This window comes from Tasmannia lanceolata, unplaced genomic scaffold, assembly GCF_043159265.1.
Source record: "Tasmannia lanceolata isolate RefF3 unplaced genomic scaffold, GAP_Taslan_0.1 ptg000005l, whole genome shotgun sequence".
NCBI lineage: Eukaryota > Viridiplantae > Streptophyta > Magnoliopsida > Canellales > Winteraceae > Tasmannia > Tasmannia lanceolata.
In genome coordinates, this window is record NW_027518682.1 from 14,879,784 (window position 1) to 14,898,657 (window position 18,874).

General features: G+C 37.0%; 1 protein-coding gene across 11 annotated transcripts; it reads left to right on the forward strand.

Annotated features, from left to right (window-relative positions):
* Nucleotides 1-850: 850 nt before the first annotated feature.
* On the forward strand, nucleotides 851-16,617 carry LOC143877637 (histone-lysine N-methyltransferase ASHH3-like). 11 transcript variants are annotated; one of them, XM_077379791.1, is made up of 17 exons: nucleotides 851-1,140; nucleotides 2,660-2,716; nucleotides 2,789-2,866; nucleotides 6,464-6,608; nucleotides 9,273-9,384; nucleotides 9,640-9,739; nucleotides 10,850-10,928; nucleotides 11,089-11,260; nucleotides 11,409-11,489; nucleotides 11,590-11,773; nucleotides 11,899-11,926; nucleotides 12,096-12,189; nucleotides 12,953-13,044; nucleotides 13,310-13,361; nucleotides 13,444-13,529; nucleotides 16,096-16,184; nucleotides 16,286-16,617. In XM_077379791.1, exons 3-15 carry the CDS (start codon nucleotides 2,828-2,830, stop codon nucleotides 13,526-13,528), a joined length of 1,263 nt encoding a protein of 420 aa, XP_077235906.1. In that variant the 5' UTR covers nucleotides 851-1,140; nucleotides 2,660-2,716; nucleotides 2,789-2,827; the 3' UTR covers nucleotide 13,529; nucleotides 16,096-16,184; nucleotides 16,286-16,617. The 11 variants fall into 11 exon arrangements, with proteins under 11 accessions (XP_077235906.1, XP_077235905.1, XP_077235908.1 ...); XM_077379790.1 differs by having other exon boundaries at nucleotides 2,660-2,866; XM_077379793.1 differs by having other exon boundaries at nucleotides 2,660-2,866; nucleotides 16,312-16,617.
* The last annotated feature ends 2,257 nt before the right edge of the window (nucleotides 16,618-18,874 follow it).

Below are 18,874 nucleotides of genomic sequence, written 5' to 3' on the forward strand. Positions count from 1 at the left end.
CATTATTTACACCGGCGTACCCCATTATTTACCGGCGCGTATCCATTATTTCTTTTTTGGCTTAGAATATTTTTCCTTCTCATTTGGTTCTCATTATTTACGCCGGCTTACCACATTATTTATGCTTTCAGCCCGCGTACCCCTTTATTTCCACCGGCGTACACCCTATTTCCGTTAGCGTACTCCTGAATCCGGCGGCGTTCTCAGCCAAAAGAGACGTGAGAAATAATAAAGTATTCAATAACGTCGCCGTACTAAGCCAAAAGATGCGTATTCAATAACGTTATCGTTATAAATCAAAACAGAAGTGAGGACCAAAAGAGAAGTGAAAAGATATAAACGAACCCAAAGCCAAAAGAGACGTATTCAATAATGTTACCGTTCTAAGCCAAAAAAGAAGTGAGAAAATATAATGATTGACTTTGGATTGTCAGCGTTCAAAAAAATTTTTCAACACGTGTCAAGCATCCATCCATCTCTAGTTATTTCCGACAGCGAAGATAGAAACGAACCCAAGGTTTTTCGATTTAATTACGCATTCAAACGAACTAAAAGAAGCCTCGTGAAGCGCGCCAATTTAATAGGCAGTAATGAAAAATGAACTTGAATGACGTTTCTGTCGATGTCAGAAGGGTAACAGGATATTTTTCTAACCTCATGTTGAAGATTAGCCCTTTTTTGTTCTTGTTTTAAAAGGTGCCCGCGATCCATAATTACCCCCAAACATCAGCCACATTCCGTACTTTTCCCGTGAATCTATCACTGCGCTACTGGCAGTTATTATTTACCGAACGTAAGCGCATTTTAGTTTTACAGGGTTAGTTTCCATATTAAGAGTAGTTTCCTAAATACTTCTCAAAACGGATCTTTTTAGTTTCCATTTTTGAGTAGCTTCCTAATTTCCACTCAGCCTTTTGAAGGTTGCCCTTTTTAGAATTTTGGGACATTCACACGGTTTAGACAACAGAGGAGAAACTGAACTTCAACGACGAGAGAGAGAGAGATTTTATCTTGAAAATTGAATCAGGGTTTGGAAGCTTTTCCCTTTACTCCCAATCTCCGTTCCCAGACACCTCTCGAGGGCAGGCATGATTTGAAACCCGAATTTAGGGGACATCTTCTAAAAGAAAGTCCGGTCAAGTAAGCATTTTTTTTTCTTTTCTTTCTAGATCTTCTCTCCGTTTTTTTTATTTTTTATTTTCTCCTAGATTCCTTCTGTAAGAAATATCATTTCTTCTCGGCGATTAGGAATCTGCTCGTCTTGTTTTTTGTAAATCCTGCTGCGAACTCCTTGACATCAGGATGCCCTAATTTCGTGTTTCCGTTGAAAAGTAGTAATCAAGCGCAGTAGTTTTTCTAAGTTAACGAATCTCTGGCCAAGTTAGTGTTTTGCAACCCTAATTGTGCCCTCTGATCAAGAAAATGGTTGTAATTTTTTCTTTTCCTCTTGAATCTCTGGCCGAGTTAGTGTTTTGGAACCCTAATTGTGCCCTCTGATCAAGAAAATGGTTGTAATTTTTTGTTTTCCTTCTGAATCTCTGGCCAAGTTAATGTTTTGGAACCCTAATTGTGCCCTCTGATCAAGAAAATGGTCGTAATTTTTTGTTTTCCTTTTGAATCTCTGGCCGAGTTAGTGTTTTGGAACCCTAATTGTGCCCTCTGATCAAGAAAATGGTTGTAATTTTTTGTTTTCCTTCTGAATCTCTGGCCAAGTTAATGTTTGGAACCCTAATTGTGCCCTCTGATCAAGAAAATGGTTGTGTTTTCTTGTTTTCCTTTTGAATCTCTGGCCAATTTTAGTGTTTTGGAACCCTAATTGTGCCCTCCGATCAAGAAAATGGTTGTAATTTTTTGTTTTCCTTTTGAATCTCTGGCCAAGTTTGTGTTTTGGAACCCTAACTGTGCCCTCCGATCAAGACATATTCATCAACATGACAGCAAGTCCGAGTTTTATTTATTGTCAGATCTGTGGATTTACTTTCCAGAACAAAGTTGTGTAAAAATCCTGGATATAGAAATCTCAGGAGCTGAGCTGAGCTGAGATTTCAATGACCATTCTTTTCTTCAATAAATTGTTACCCACAGTAGTTATGAAGTTTGGATTCGGGAGGAACCGAATCATAAATCTTTTAGAGGTCGAATCGTATCGGATCTTAAATCGTATCGTAAATCGGAAGATTTATTATAAATAAACTAGTAAATAATAAAATAGTCAATTTAAATTGAAACTACTATGATTAATTATTTAATATCATAATAATAATTGTTTGCTAACAAACTTGTCATATACTAATCATCTATTTCCCATCGAAACACATGCACACTGGATAATAATCTTAAAAATAATAAAAGACACAAGAGAATAACCTTCAACATTAATTCACTGCTTAGGTGTTTTCTTAGTCCACTGTGTTTCTATTGCAATCATGGCTATGTCTTTACCGGCGCAAATCCTGAGGTTCACTTTTATGTTATGATAGATTTGTTTTTCGTTACCTAATGCTGTGATGTTTGGAATAATTGTACAAGTTAGTTTGATGTTTACAGCAGCTTTGTCCTTTGGTGGTTTTGTGGACTTTAGTATATCTCATGATTATGTGTGCTGCTACTTACTCTACCTTAGGTGATTATCTATCTGAGCTCAATTTTTGTTTTGCAGAATAATTGCACTAAAATGAGCTGCATCGCTATAACTGAAAATGATTTAATGAACTCGGTATGATGCCATCCAACTGAAGTTTAATGTGTACTCCTTAACGTTAACCTCCTTGGTAATTGAATTTTTTAGGCGAGATGGGTCAATATGTAAAGATCTTCACCATTTTCGATGGGTGATTGTTTTGAGGCCATACCAGCCATGAATAGGGTAAGTAAAAATTGTTACCATTTCTTTATATGTTCTAGGTGGGAAAAATCTGATGCCCAACTACATTTCTTCTTTTCTGTACTGTTAGAAAATAATTGTTGTAATTACTGTTAAAAAAAGATTTCGCATTAAAGGATGATGTGGAAGAATCATTCAAAATACTTTGGTGTTGGCAGAATTGGATAATTACAAAGTACTTTTGCCAAGAGCAAGAATTAAAATATTGGAGCACATATCAACCATGCCAAAATCGATGCATTTCATTTGATATGATTTGTAGTGGATCCTACTATTGGTTTTATAAAGTTGGAAAATGGAAAACTTAAAAATCTGAAAAAAGGAAAACTTAAAAATCATGTTTGGAAATAGTTACAAATACCATGTACTTTGTAACATAAATATGTCATACATATATGCATGTAGCTAACATATGATGATTCATTAGGACAATACAGACTATGCAGAATGTTTTTCGTATAACCCATCCGGCAATTATATTGAATTGGAAGAACATGGAAAATATTATGTTCCAATATTTTTTGTAAGGCCTTAGGATTACTATGTGATTCCTACTGGAAAATTTAAACGTAGATTTCCTGTAGCTATGACTCACTGTCAGTTCTTATCAAGGACCTGCCAGGAAACATGTGTCATTGTCAGTTTTGGTTTTGGAAGATTTGAAGGCTGTTAATCAAGGACTTCGAACTTTAAAGGTGTTCATTGGGATTATGATGTCTTAGAATTACTCCTTCAGTCAGGTGCTCTTGAATTCCTAGATTGTTGGGTTTAGAAGTGCGAATTATGTTTTGCTTCTTCTTCTTCTTATTTGCAAGTCCATAGCGGGCATTTGGGTTGTTTAATTGTTTCCTTTATTTCATCTTTAACAATCTTTGTGTTATGAGTTAGTAAAACATTATGATATTTGTAAGCTCCTGGGTTTGTTCTTTTTGCTGTGTTTGACAATATATATATATATATATATATATATATATATATATATATATATATATATATATATACACACACACACACACACACACACACTAGTAAAAAACCCTGTGTGATGCACGGGCCGACAAAGAACTGTACGGGCCACATCATAGGTTGATCCAAACTGTCCATGTGATGGAACACAACAGAAATAGGTTGTGCCCGTAAAATCATTTCCATAGGCTGATCCTAGCCCTCCAATCTATATAGGTTTCCATCATATGTTGTTCCTCTTCAGGTGCCCGGAATTCGTAAATATGTTTAAAGGTGTGCTGAATTCGTAATATCCTAAAAAAATTACTAAGAAAAAGTAGTTTTTTCGTAATTGTCATATTTCGATTCCTTTTCTTTGTAGTTTTTTCCGTAATTGTCATATACAGGTACCCGTTGTCCGTAATTTCCCTCCAAAACTTTACTACGTAATAATGATTATTATTGCTAGCTTCTTTCGGTGCTTATTATTGCTAGCCACCTTTTAAGAAATAGTATTTCCGTCCAGTTTTTCACCACGTCTAATAAGACAAATCTCTGAACACATACAATAATTGCAAAGGATGGGCGTGATGTAGCCTTTGGAGAAGGTGGCTAGTAAATAATGATTTGCTTTTTCAAATAATTTTGAAAATGGGTAGGATTGAAATTAAGTGGCTTTAATGGGTGCCTTTGTTAAAAAGCATAAAGGAGGGGGCAGGATTGAAAATATGTGGGTTGAATGGGTGCCTTTGTTAAAAAAAGTCAAAAAAAAGTGATGTGTAATTCTCATAGAATTTTGGGAGAAATTCAAATAATTCTCTCCTTTTCTCTTCTGCTATATATATATATATATATATATATATATATATATAGAGAGAGAGAGAGAGAGAGAGAGAGAGAGAGAGAGAAGGATTCCTGAGGTTAACCTCATATAGCTTATATGAGGTGGCGCTCACAAAACATAAGGGGCCCAGAATGTTAGGATGATCCAAAGCATTCATTTGAAAGGCCCCATCATAGATAGGGTGTGTACAAAAAATCAGCTCCATTGGATCATCCTAACCCATCCAAAAGTGGAGTGCAAAATGGATAGACACTTTTTGCCCACAAATCTGCCCATTTTTGCGTCCATTTTTGGAGGGGTTAGGATGATCCATTGGAGCTGATTTTTGGTACACACTATCTATGATGGGGCCTTGCAAATGAATGGTTTGGATCATCCAAACAAAGTGGGCGCCTTATGTTTTGTGAGCGCCACCTCATATAAGCTTATATGAGGTTAACCTTAGGAACTCTATTCTCATATATATATATATATATATATATATATATATATATATATATATATATATATATATATATATTCCATTGCAAATGATGCTTGATGATTTTGTAGATTTGTTTCAAGGGTCTATTCACTGGCTCATGATTGATTTTTAATCGCTTTTGGGAACTGTTTTCTCCAATATTTAGATTCAAGTCAAAGTTATCTGCATTAGTACCCAGTTAATTACAAGGATCTATTTGGTATTTGAACTCACTAAATAACCTTTTGTTTGCCCATCCAGTCTATACGGATGGGGACCATCGTTCATTGATCCAAACAGTTCATATGGTGGTTGGATTGTGGTTGAGCCAGGCCTCCAAAATCTCCTCCATTTTTTTGAATGATTCTTTCCCCCTTTTAACCCTTGCTGTGTAATTGTGGGCCTCCAAACGGACAATTGAAAATATTCCAATAGTCCACATTTAATGGGAATGTCCATTGTTAAAGGGATAATATCATTTTATGGGGGGATATCTTTGGGGCATGGCTCATTCATGACAGAGCACATTGAATGAACTGTACTAGACCATTGAATGGTGGTCCCGCCTGGATATACCCACTGTCCTCACATAAATGCTGTTTTCTGTGGCCAAACACCATGTACTTTCTCATTAGTAGTTTCATGACCAACAACATATCACCATGTGGCGTTCGGCTAACTGTGATGTCGATTGGCTTGTCCGTTCAGGGGTGGACAGGGTTTGGGATTTTGATATTTGATTTTTATCCTCCTTGAGGACTCAACAGCTTTTTATATTTCATTTTGCTTTGTTAGGCATCCTTTTGCTTGTTCTCTTTTTTGTATTGAGACCTTCTCGGACTATCTTTCTTTTAATGCCTTAGCCATTCAAAAAAAAAAAAAAAAACTCATCAGCGGAGTGCAACTCTGTTGTTGGCAATTTCTGTGCTATGTATCTAAGAATTTGGGCCACAGTTGCTAAAGCTTCTAGTAGGTTTTAGTTGTATTCTGAATCTCCCAGGAGGAAAATGACAAGCTCTTATCTTTTACTTCTATCTGACAAGCTCTTATCTTTTACTTCTATCTGGTCAGTATTTCATAACCTCAAGGCTCAAGAGAATGGTGCCATCTTATTTAATTACTAATGTTAGTGCTTTATGGTTTAGTTTTTTTTTAATGGATCTTTATGAATTGTATTGTTCTTTAACTCCCTTTTCTGATTAGTAGAGGTTTGCCATTTTGGATGGATTTATTTCTACTCTTTTTTATTTTCTGTAATATCTAGTGCTTATTTCGGGTGGGTGTTTTTGCATTCTAAATACATTTCCCTATTTCTTTGGTTATTCAGATTCCTGAGTTGAACAGTGCTGGAGATGTACTCCTGAAAATGTTGCATGATTTTGAGCTTCCCTGTCCTCCGACGCATGTTGAATTTCAACTTCCAGATTGGGTGAAGAAAGGGAAGCCAATGTCTTACACATTTATAAAGCACAGTATCCATCTGAAGAGTACTTGTGAAGTTCTTATTGCTTGTGAGATAATTTTTGGTTGAAATTTACCTTTAGAAGTTGGAAATAGTGTGTTCATGAGCCTCATTACCATGGCCTCTTTTCTTTTTCTTATGAAAGCTTTTCTGAACCACCTTTTAGGTTTCTGTTTGTCCATGAACAATGATGCATATTTCTATTATTATTATCTTGGTTTCTATATGATATATGCTTTTTACTTATGGGGAGCTTTATTGCTATTGTTGGAACATTTTGAGAGCAGCATGCCCGATGATGTAGGACGATCTATGGGAAGGATTTTTTAATTGAAAATCGTAGGATCTGAACCTAGATGATAACGGATCGTAGCTAAGGAGTTGGTACCGAAGAAAAGAAAGAACCAAGGATTGGAATGAAAGATAAAGAGAGAACTGAATAGAAAACAAAACTAATACTTTAGGACAATTAGAAAGAATACACACACACACACACACACATATATATATATATATAGAGGAAACTGTTGGTGAGCTTAAGCGCACCAAACTTATGGTGCGCTTAAGCTCCCCAATCACATGGGGGCCCACTTTTCTGTGGTGATCCAAACCATTCATTTGCAAGGCCTTATGATAGATAGGGGGTGTACCAAAAATCAGCTCCATAGGATCATCCTAACCCCTCCATTTGTGGAGGACAAAAAATGGGCAGATTTGTGTCTGTCCTTTTTTGTCCTTCACAAATGGAGGGGTTAGGATGATCCTATGGAGCTGATTTTTGGTACACCCCCCATCTATGTAAGGGACTTTCAAATGAATGCTTTGGATCATCCTAACAAAGTGGGCCCCCATGTGATTGGGCGCTTAAGCTCACCATAAGTTTGGTGAGCTTAAGCGCACCAACAGTTTCCTCATATATATATATGGAGGGGCTAGGATGATCCTATGGAGCTGATTTTTGGTACACCCCCTATCTATGATAAGGCCTTGCAAATGAATGGTTTGGATCATTTCCCAAAATGTGGGACCCATGTGATTGGGCAAGCTAGCTCACCATAAGTTTGGTGAGCTTAAGCTCACCAACAGTTTCCTCATATATATATATATATATATTGAGTGGTGAGATCAAATAGAAAGAATAGTTATTGGAGTCACACCAACAAAACCAGTTTTATCACATGAATAGTTTTCCTTGGGCATACATCGAAGGAGATCAAGATAGTTTTGTTAGAATCACTTGAACAAGACTCAGGCCATCATACTAAGGGGTTTTCAAGGCTTTACTCTCTGAAAAAGAAGATTATGGTAGAATCACACTAGCAATCCTGAGGCATCGCACCAAGGGAACACTTAGGATCATACCATGTAGACATCACTTCCACACCAGAGAAAGTTTCAAAATCTTGATTCAAGCATCCATTCATCCATTCCATCATAGCATAAAACAATAGTGTACTGACGCTACACACACACACACACACACAGAGAGAGAGAGAGAGAGAGAGAGAGAGAGAGAGAGAGAGAGAGAGAGAGAGAGAGAGAGAGAGAGAGGAGAGAGAGAGAGAGAGAGAGAGAGAGAGAGTTTCCACTCTATAGAGTAGATAACATATCTACTCCGTCGGCCCAAAATACAGGAGGCCCACATTTTTTGGATGATCCAAACCATTCATTTGATAGGCCCTGACATCGATAGGGTGTGACCAAAAAATCAGCTCCATGGATCATCCCAACCCTTTGATTTGTGAAGGTTAAAATGGACGGGTATAAACCTCCACAAATCGATTGAGGTTTATACCCGTCTACTCTATCAATGTCAAGGCCTATCAAATGAATGGTTTGGATCATCCAAAAAATTTGGGGCTGATGGAGTAGATAACTAGGAAGCTTGTGCGGGCGGGTGCGCGAGTGTGCGCGTGCGTGTGCATGTAAGATAACTAGGAAGTTTTAAAACTCTGTGTGTGGGGGTGTAAGATAACTAGGAAGTTTTAAAACTCTGTGTGAGGGGGTGTGGGGGTGTGAAGTTTTAGACTCTAAATAAAAGCCTAACACTTTTGGGCTAAAATGACCTAAGATAACTAGAAAGTTATAAAACTCTAAACAAAAGCCTAACACTTTTGGACTAAAATACCCTCTAATGACTTAAAGGCTCTCTCCCTACTTAAAAATTTTGTAATACATGTGCGTGGCCTATTTAAAATATCATGGAGGAGGATTCCACCTTGTGCTGGGTGCTACTTCCTGCAACCGCTCAGCTAGATCTCTTCTCTGGAATTGTAGAACTAGTCACCGGAAAACCGCTGGAAATACAGAGGCTCATTGCCCATTGGATAATCGCACAAAGGATTTTCCTTTGAATGTTGTGTGTACTGCTAGAAACACCTTTAAAGACTCCTATTTTTTTCCTTCCATGTCAACCAAAGGACAACAACATTCTACGTCTAGGAAGCCAGGGGCGTATATCCAAGCCTCAAAAAGATCTGCAATATGACCATGAAGTACCTATCTACCTTTTAAAAGACCAGAGATGAAATTAACTTCTGCTGATAAATTAACTTTCATTTAATGGAAATAATTTTTTTGATCGTGTTTCTTGGTCAAAAAGATAACTTGATTCCTAGATTTTGTTTACAGCACAAGGTTAATGAGTTCTTTTGTTAATCTTGACTATTTGAAGATGTGTATCTCACTAAAAAGGTCAAAAGATCCATTGGGGATGATGGGATATTCTGTTCTTGCGGTCCTTCACCTGGCTCATCAAGTGTGTGCGATAGAGATTGCCTTTGTGGGTAAGTTGTGTCTTGGTTAAATATAGATTCTCTCTTTCATATTATGTCAAAGTTTATTGGATAATTGACATCTATCATTTGGATTTAACTTCATTTCATTGTTTTTTGTATTTTGGAATATCCAATGTAATCATGATTTACCTTGAAGGCTTTATATAAAAGTCTTCCTTAACTTTAGATGCTAAATTCTCTTTTTAACTTCTTTATCGAGCATAAAAATACTGTGCATTTTTTGAATAATTCTTCCCTTTTCAGAATGCTATTATCTAGCTGCTCCACAAGTTGTAAATGTGGGGATTCATGTCTCAATAAACCATTTCAACATCGTATAGTGAAGAAGATGAAACTAGTGAAGGTATGTTTCCATGTAAATGATTCTACCCAAATTCTCTTCCTCTTGTCCGGGAGTGAGAGATTCGTTTATATGCTTTCCGTACCTATTGTTTTCTTTGAGTAACTTGGATTTTTTATTATAAAGAGACTATAAAAGATTTACTAGTGGGGCCCATATCATACTATGGGAGATATAATATAAATTTATTAATGCTTTTGAGCATGGGCTTTTATACCTGGCTAGTCCTGGCATAAGCCTTCGTAATGACAAGATAAACTATCCCGTGATGTTGTACTTTATGGGACGGGAATGATACACTTGGTCTTCAAATTCCATTATTGCACTCTTGATATCATGCATCTGTTTTTCTTCTATTATTCTAAAAATCATAAAACTTTTGGTATTAAGATTTCTTTGTATCAAATAGAATATAAAAAAGGCATTAGAGGAAAGGGATGCATGGAGGAAGATCAAACTCGTCCGACTAAGTCTACAAGTATGTGTTACAAATTATTGATCAGGCATATGGTTCCAGCTTATATGTCAATGAATGCCAATGCCCGTTAATCTGAATTTTGTTTCCTACAGATAAGAGTTAAAACAGTGTAAAAGTCACAAGCTTGATTGATCTCTTGGCGTTTAGTAATACCTCCTAGGGTAGGGGAGATACCTTCTTAAGAAAAATTAACAGAGCAAAGAACAACTGACCCATATATCCCTGTGTTTGGAGAGCACGTGACCCCCCAATCCTCCACCATGCAGCTCCTCTGTGTTTTTCCCCTTAGGGTTTCCTTTGTGGGGGGTGGGGGTGGGGGGGGATGCGGGATTACTCTTCCCCGGCAATAAAAAAAGGATAGTATCTTATCATGAATGATGTTTTGCAGAATGGCATTTCTGGATAAGCCTATACCATATTGTTTTAGTGACTTATTTTCTGTAGGAGAATAAAAACCCAGGCTCTTTGTCTTTGTTTCTAAAATAAGACTTACCATTGTTCAAAAAAATAAAAAATAAAAAGACTTACCAATGCTTACTTGATCATTTATTGGATTTATGTGCTATATGTGTATGTTGTCTCTATAGCATCTGTATACACATAATTTCTTTAACTGGTTATGGTGTTACTTGTAGACAGAGAAATGTGGATTGGGACTTGTGGCAGATGAAGATATAAAGCAAGGAGAGTTTGTAATAGAGTATGTTGGAGAAGGTGATTATGGTCAATTATTTCCAAGTTGTCTCCCGTTAAAATTTAAGCAAAGAGTGTGCGTGCGTGCGTGTCTTGTTGCATGTGCGGGTCGATTGGTGGGAGGGGGGGTCGTAATGGACTATATTGTGTTGATGATTTTTGTTTCCTTATATCATTGCAGTTATTGATGATATAACTTGTGAAGAAAGGCTTTGGAAAATGAAACACCGCGGGGAAACAAATTTCTATTTATGTGAAATTAATCGGGATATGGTGATTGATGCCACATACAAGGGCAACAAGTCAAGATTCATAAATCACAGTTGCCAGCCTAACACCCAAATGCAAAAATGGTTCTTTACTGTCCTTATTAATGTTTTGTTATTCACGATGAATAGATAGATATATATATATATATATATATATATATATATATATATATATATATATATATATATATATATCTGTGTGTGTGTGTCTTATATACTTTTATTTTTGTAGGAGGATTGATGGTGAAACCAGAATTGGCATATTTGCAATTCGTAACATAAGAAGGGGCGAGGATGTGACCTATGACTATCAGTATGAGCACTTATAAGGCATTTCATGATCGTGCAAATCGCAAATTCATGTTCCTAGATTCTTTCTCCTTAATAATTCATCACTTCAATGGAATGTTCAGGTTTGTTCAATTTGGAGCAGATCAAAATTGCCATTGTGGAGCTTTGGGCTGCAGGCAAAAACTGGGTACTAAGCCTGGTAAGCCTAACTTGTCATCTCCTGATGCAACACTAAAGCTTGTTGCTTGCGAGGTGGCAGCCTCATCTCCAGCTGTTAAAGCACTTCTATTTCGAAAAGATTCAGAAGTAAGCGGCTACTTGATATAGTTAAGATGAGTGTTATCATTGTATACAATTTTTCATTGATTGTTTATTCTTATCAACATTCTTATCAAAGTCGAACTAACTAGATCAAACTTCTGTTTTGAAAGGGTTTCCCAACTGGAGTATTGGATAGAGGTATCTGTTCTGTCTCATTTACTTCCATGGTCGTGCTTTATTAAATTACTCTGATCCCCTGTAAGAAAGAGAAGTTTTCCAGTGATAGGAGATGGCTTTGCTTTGAGGATTCTGAAATCATTAGTTCATTATTCGTTTATGCCGAGTTACTTTTACTTGTGATACTTAGGGAGTTCGCATTTTGGCTCGCCTTATCGAAGAGAATTGTGCTTTCAGAACTGTATCGGTGAGTTTGTTAAAGTAAGGTGCCCCCGTGAAGAGAGGTATAGCTGGAATCTCTTGCTCCTCTCCAGTTTTCTTCTATATGTTATAATGGAATTATCGTGCATTAAAGGTTGGCATTATTTATTTATTTTTATTATTTCTTGAGGGAGAAAATTGTGAGGACTTGAATAATTATGTTACCTCTCCATGGTTAAGTAAAGCATTATTTTTTTATTAATTCTTGAGGGAGAAAATTGTGAGGACTTGAATAATTATGTTACTTCTCGATGGTTAAGTAATAGTAAGAATAAAAGCTTTTCAATGCCTACTTGATTTACTTTTGCAGTATATGACTGTGATTTATGGCCTTTACCATTTACCAAGGTAGATGAAGCATCTCTTGAGAATGTCTGGCAATGTTGGTGGGAGTTTGCCATGATGTCTTAAAGTGACAAAAGTTCATGTTGATTGTTGATGCACATATGAAGAAATACGATATTGCAAAACATGCAACTTGAAATGGGATAAACATGATCATATACATTAACTGGTCACCTTCCTAACTTTTCTCAATGATAATGCCTATGTAAACCACAATATCCGTGGTTTCTTAACTTCTAATTTTATGGACTTGATCTTATACATTAATCAAATAGCCTTCATACCGTCATACTAAACAGACACTTCTTTGAGACTTATAGTTGCTCGATTCGAAGATTTATTGTTTGTTAAATGAATACCATATTTATTTTAGGGAAATGATACCAGCACAACCATATTTTGATAATTGTACTAACTCATCTTGTCTTTTATTATTTACAGAACTGTCAAGGGTTATTACACTTCCCAAAAAGCTCTTACAAACCAATTACGAAGGAAAAGACAAGATGAGTTAGTGCAATTATCAAAACATGGTTGTACTCCCCGTTTCTAGTTTTTTTAGGGGTTGCCATGTCATACACCTCGTATCCGTGTTGACACCTGACACGTGTATCCGTAGTATTTATTTTAAATATTCCAGGTGGTATGCAGGATATTCTACGGAGCATAAGTTTTATGCTTCAGCTACATGTTTTCACGTTCTTTTATTCTTTGATGATTTCAAAATTGATTCTTGTTTTTTACATGCTTAACATTTATTTTATGACTTAATGCTGAGTCGTATAGCAAATGTTCTAGGTGGTATGCAGGATATATATCACACTTCAACAGAAGTTCCAGAAAACACACTGTAAGTGGTAATTTTGTGTTGGTCGCTGGGAGATTTAGGTGAAATTTATGAGAATAAATTATTTGCTTGTGTTTTATGATAGATTATCTTTATGGATAGAAGTAAAGCAATTATTGACTTGTCAAAGGCAACTTGGGAGTTTCTCTGACCTTTTGATGTTATCATGAGGTATGTCGCAATAAGCATTCTATTTATGTGACTTATTCGTCTTGATATTGTGCATTATAAACCGTCTTGATATTGTGCATAATAAACCATTTTTTGTTTATTGGTTAGAAGACCGTTTGCTAACTTTTTGTAGATATCATGTAACTATTCTTGTTTGAGCTTGTGGTTTTAACAGGATACCATTATGTATAATGTTCCTTATGTACTTTGTAAGGATTATTTAAGGGAAGGTTGTTAAACAAATCAAGATGAGATTCATGGGAGGTTGAAGAAAACAAAATTAAAGGGAATGTGGGTTATCAAGAAAAGGGATTGGTATTCAAAACGTTTGAGGGATGGTTAAAGGGTTTTGGGTAGCTAGAGATTGAGGGAGTATTGCTTTTGGAAAAAATGGAAAGATTATTGCTTCACTTTCGCATGCTGAAAAAATGGAAAGGTTATTGCTTCTGGAAAATTACGAAGAAATTCTACGAAGAGAGGAGATCCGATGGCGTCAAAAATCAAGGGTTAATTGGCTTAAAGAAGGAGACAGAAATACAAAATTCTTCCATAAAATGGCGAATACTAGGAGAAGAATTAATATTATTGGGTCCGGGCCCATAATCCAGATTCCGGACCATCTTAACTCATTCTCCTTCGAATATTGGAGTTGGAAGTCCCCTTATTGGCGTTGTCCCTCCAGCTTCTCTGTCTCCCAATCAGATACAGTGGAAAACGATGCAATCCAAAGCAGCTTCTTCGGATTAGACAGTGGAGGCAGAGAGCATGAATAATGCCAGGGATCGAGCCGGGAAACATAGATCAAAAAGCTTGGGAAAAGGAAAAAGGGAGCACAAAGCCTTGCGATGCGCGAAGGTTAGAGGGTATTGTGGGAGGGGCACTCTTTTTCTCAAAAGAAGATCATAATCTGGAAGATTAGGGGTCTGGGGATGGAGAGGAAGAAGATGGCGGCACAGGACATTTGCCATAGGAGAAAATCTGATAATTTCTGATATCATTGAATGTAAATTTCGAGGGTAACGGAGAATTCTATCAATGAGATTTGGGGTAGAAACTTGGGGGAATCTTTGTTTTGGAGTTTTGGAAAAGGACGGGACTTTTGGGATGTTATGGATAGTGGTCAAATTTACAATATATACAAGTAGCGTTCTAGGTTTGGTTATAGATATGCGGGTGAAATAGTAGGTGGAACTGGGCCATATAACGTCAAACTTCAGGTGTGCTAGAGGAAAGAAGTAGATCCTCCAAAGCTTGAGAGACCATGGTCTTTCGCTTATGAAGGCACGGTTGCCTGAAAATCCTTTTTCTTGGCTATGTTCTAAGGAGTGAGGAGGTGATGATCTGGAATTATAGGGGTCGGGTGATTGATTAAAAATAGATGATGGAGGTATGGAGGGACAGTAGTGATACGGGATAGGGAGAAACTACGTTGCTTAAACGGTAGAGTACGATATGCTCATGGAATGCGTAGGATTCATAGGCCTATATGGCTCTTTTGGTGATTCAGGGTATGCCCTGAATTGCCTTAATTGATACTATGTAAAGATAGTTGGGACCAAGGTTGCCAGAGCGGGAATCGAAGGCTCCCAGGGAAGAATCCTGCTCAAGGTTGCCAGAGCGGGAATCGAAAGCGGGAATCGAAAGTGGGAATTGAAGGCTCCTAGGGAAGAATCCTGCTTCCTTTGTTGGGACTCTTGGTCCCTAATGTAACTTTCATCGTATCAATGAATATATGTCAATTTTCAAAAAAAAAAAAAAGAGATTGAGGGAGTATTCGGTTCTCAAGAAGGGATCTTAGAATAGGTAAGAGAAAAACAACAAGGTCTGTTAAAGGGAAGGGAAGAAGGTGGTGTTGTTTGTTTAAAAAGTACAAGAAGACGATGTGGTCGGTTAGAAAAGAAGAAGGGGTTTTAGTTGTTAAAACAGAAAAGAAGTCGTAGTTTTCAAGAAATTATTGATTTGGCTGTGGGATGTGCAAGAAAGGTGGTGGGTTCTGATCGGTTCTATGCTTAAGATTCAATCATGGGATTCAAATTGTTACGCATAAGATTTGATTTGAATCGTAAAATCGAATCGTAAGTCGTAATATTTTCAAAACAATGTCCACACCCATGACCCATTGTTCTTGGTCATCCTACTAGGGCATTCCATATCATTTTCCTTTGTAATATTACTAAAAATTGAGATATGGTCCTTGTTAAATCATGCATTTTCTCAAAACTTCTCCAATATTTCTTTTTCTTGTTCTTCACTGCAATTTTGACTGAGCAGTGCAGTCATGGATTTACTGTGATTGTATTTGAATCCAAGATGCCATGCTGTGCACATTATCGCCTTCTTGATCTGCTAGATAGTGATCTCTCCGTTTCTATGACTTTTAAGAAGACTTCTGCTTGCAATTCTTGCTATCACAAGTCACATAAATGAGACTTTGAACCCATTTCATATTTCTTTTCAGCATTTCTTTAAAATCTTAACATCATATTACTTGTGAGATATCCTTTTACTTGTGAGATATCCTTGTGCTGTATTTGCTGATGTCTTTTATGTTTCTTTCTTTTTGAAGGATGCAACATGATTTTCTTGTATTCTATTTATTGACATCACATTAGAGGGTGGCCAAGCAGCTACCTCTGCTTGTATTATCAACTCACGGTATGAAGTATGAACATGATTCATCTTAGATATCTATACTCTTCTCTTGAGAGCAGGGGGGGGGGGAAATTTTATCCCTTAACTATTTTTTTATCTTACAGGGACTGATATACTGTCTTCAATACAGAACCCAGGATGTGCTGGTTTTGCACATGGAAACTGTCCCTTTGTCTAGAAATTAGGCAAATATGGTGTCACCTCTTTCATGAGCCATGTGTAGAAAAAAAAAACTGTGCTTAAATTATGCATCCTGGACTAGTTGCTTGTAACTTTTGCCGAGTGTCAAACTAATTAATGGTGCTTTTTGGCCATGGCCCATTTTTTGGATGGTCAGGATGACTGATTTGTACATGATTTGGTTGTATGGGCACTTTAAGCCAATGGAATTCCTCATGTATTCTACAAAAGTCTTAAAATTCTCCGGTAGTCAGGATTCTGGTGTTTGGGGAACCTTAATTGGTGCAAATTTATAAATCCATCTTAGAAATTATGTACGTAGCCTTTCTTTGTTCAATGAGAATTTTATCCACAAAATAGTGTGTTTTGTGCACAGAGGAGGACGACCCTTCCCTCGAAGTGGGTCAAGAGGCTGATCTTCCCTCTAAGAAGATCAAATCCATTACAAACCGATTTAGGTTCGTAACAATTGGTATTACAGTAGCCGGTCCTGCGCCATGGATTCATCATTGGAGATTTTGGATTCCCTGTGTGATGATTTTCAGAAGATGAAAGTCTCTGTTTCGAGAATGATAGAAGAGCAACGGCGATTTGCAGAAGGCCTCAACAAAATCAGCATGCTGATCAAGGAAATGTGCGAAGTTGAAAGAAAGCAAATCGAAGAAAAGACGGTAAAAAAAAAGGAAACGGCGAAATAGAAAAAGAGGAGAAAATAAGAGAAAAAAACCAGCTAGAAGAAAAGCTGAAAAAGCCATGAAAGAAAGTTCGTCGCCAAATAGTCCACCGTTCCTCTTCACATACAGCCATTTATGCATCGACATCCAAATCATTCTAGGAAAACACACTGAAGGATCTTTGATGAACTACACGATGAGATTGGTTGGAAGATGGAGTTGTTTTAACCATTGATTTCGACTTTGTATTTCGTGAAGATGATGCCCACTAAGATTTGGGACCCTGGCGGAAGAGATTATCTTCTCCAATGAACCAACCTTGAGGACAAGGTTGATTTCAAGGAGGGAGGAATGTTACGTGATTATTTGGGCCCCACCTTGGTTGAAGTAAAATCGGTTGAGATATTTGTTATTTTGAGATTTGCTTTGTAGTTATTTAGTTAGTTAGGAGTCTTAGAGATAAGGCTTATCTGGGTTAGGGATTTTTAATAAATAACTTGTACTTAGCCTTCTTTGTTCAATGAGAATTTTATCCCAAAATAGTGTGTTTTGTGCACAGAGGAGGACGACCCTTCCCTCAAAGTGGGTCAGGATGCTGATCTTCCCTCTAAGAAGATCAAATCCCTTACAAATCGTAACAGTGCCATTATCATTTCTCATGACTTCATCTCTCGAGTATGGGGGCTTGTTAATGAAGTAGAAGAGAGCTCTAGTTTGTTGTCTGTATTCTACTCTCAGTGCTTTGATGCGAAGTGTAAAATTGCAAAGGCGCACGACACTCTTGATTGTGCTTAATGTATTCCTTAGGTGATTGTGTCCATTATCATACTATTTGTGAAATCCCAGAATTTCCTCTAAAATCCCGAAATGTCGGTTTTTGGGCCTAAATTTCGGCTGAAATTCTGTAAACAAATAAAAAATTATATTTTAACTAAATTTTTGCTGAAATTTTGCCCGAAATTTAAAACCTTGGTTTATTTATGCCCTGTTTGGATTGCTGGAAAAACATAAAAACATTTCTTGAGGAAAAAATTTTCGAAGTGATTTGTTTTTGTTTGAAAACAAAACTTAAATCGTGGTGGCTCATGTTACTTTTTTTCTCTCTCATGTGTATGTGTGCCTTCGACTGCTTCCTATTTCCCTCAATCATAATGAAATTAAGTTTTTTCTGGGGAGATGATATTTTCACCCCCTGCAGATAGGATACGCCTCTCTTTTGACGTGATTTGACGTAAAAAAAGCGTTAAAGTTGCCCTAAGAGTAGGGCGCATCCTCACTGCAGGGGGTGAAAATATATTTCCCTTTTTTTGCTTCTAAACTTTATCCCTTTTAGGCGCAGCGCAATTGCTGTTTTAAGGGCGCTTACCCAATGGCCAATACCCAGGTTACGGGACCTCACTGCTTTTAATGTGTCGAATATGAGCCTTTTATCCCTTCCAATAACAGTCTCTCCACGAGTACGAGGCCCCTTATTCCTTCCAATATCTATTTCTCTCCCGCCAATACTATCTGTGGATCCTAGGGGTGTCAACATATCCACTTCGGATCGGATCCAACTATGTCTTAGTCATGATCCCTTCAAATCCCTTATCAGATCGGATTTGGAGATTTCTTCGGATCCTACTTCATGTGTCCCGGTCACGATCCATTTCAAATTGGATTGTCCATCTGAGTGTCCTAGAAGGCCTTACTTACAAAACAACAAAAAATCTCAGCTTTCTACATTGGAAATGAACTCCAAAACTTCCTCAATTTAGAAAAAAATTTAGTCAATAATCAATATATCTAATAACAACCCATGATTTTTATGAAGAATAGATTTTATTGTTGGAAAGAACA

What these genes read in the sequence shown, in the direction of transcription:
- LOC143877637 (XM_077379790.1), top strand. Translation starts at nt 2,828, where the DNA reads ATGGGTGATTGTTTTGAGGCCATACCAGCCATGAATAGG. An exon ending in GATAGAGATTGCCTTTGTGG is followed by an intron (nt 9,385 to 9,639) that starts GTAAGTTGTGTC and finishes TTCCCTTTTCAG; the next exon opens with AATGCTATTATCTAGCTGCT. An exon ending in AGTGCAATTATCAAAACATG is followed by an intron (nt 13,045 to 13,309) that starts GTTGTACTCCCC and finishes CAAATGTTCTAG; the next exon opens with GTGGTATGCAGGATATATAT.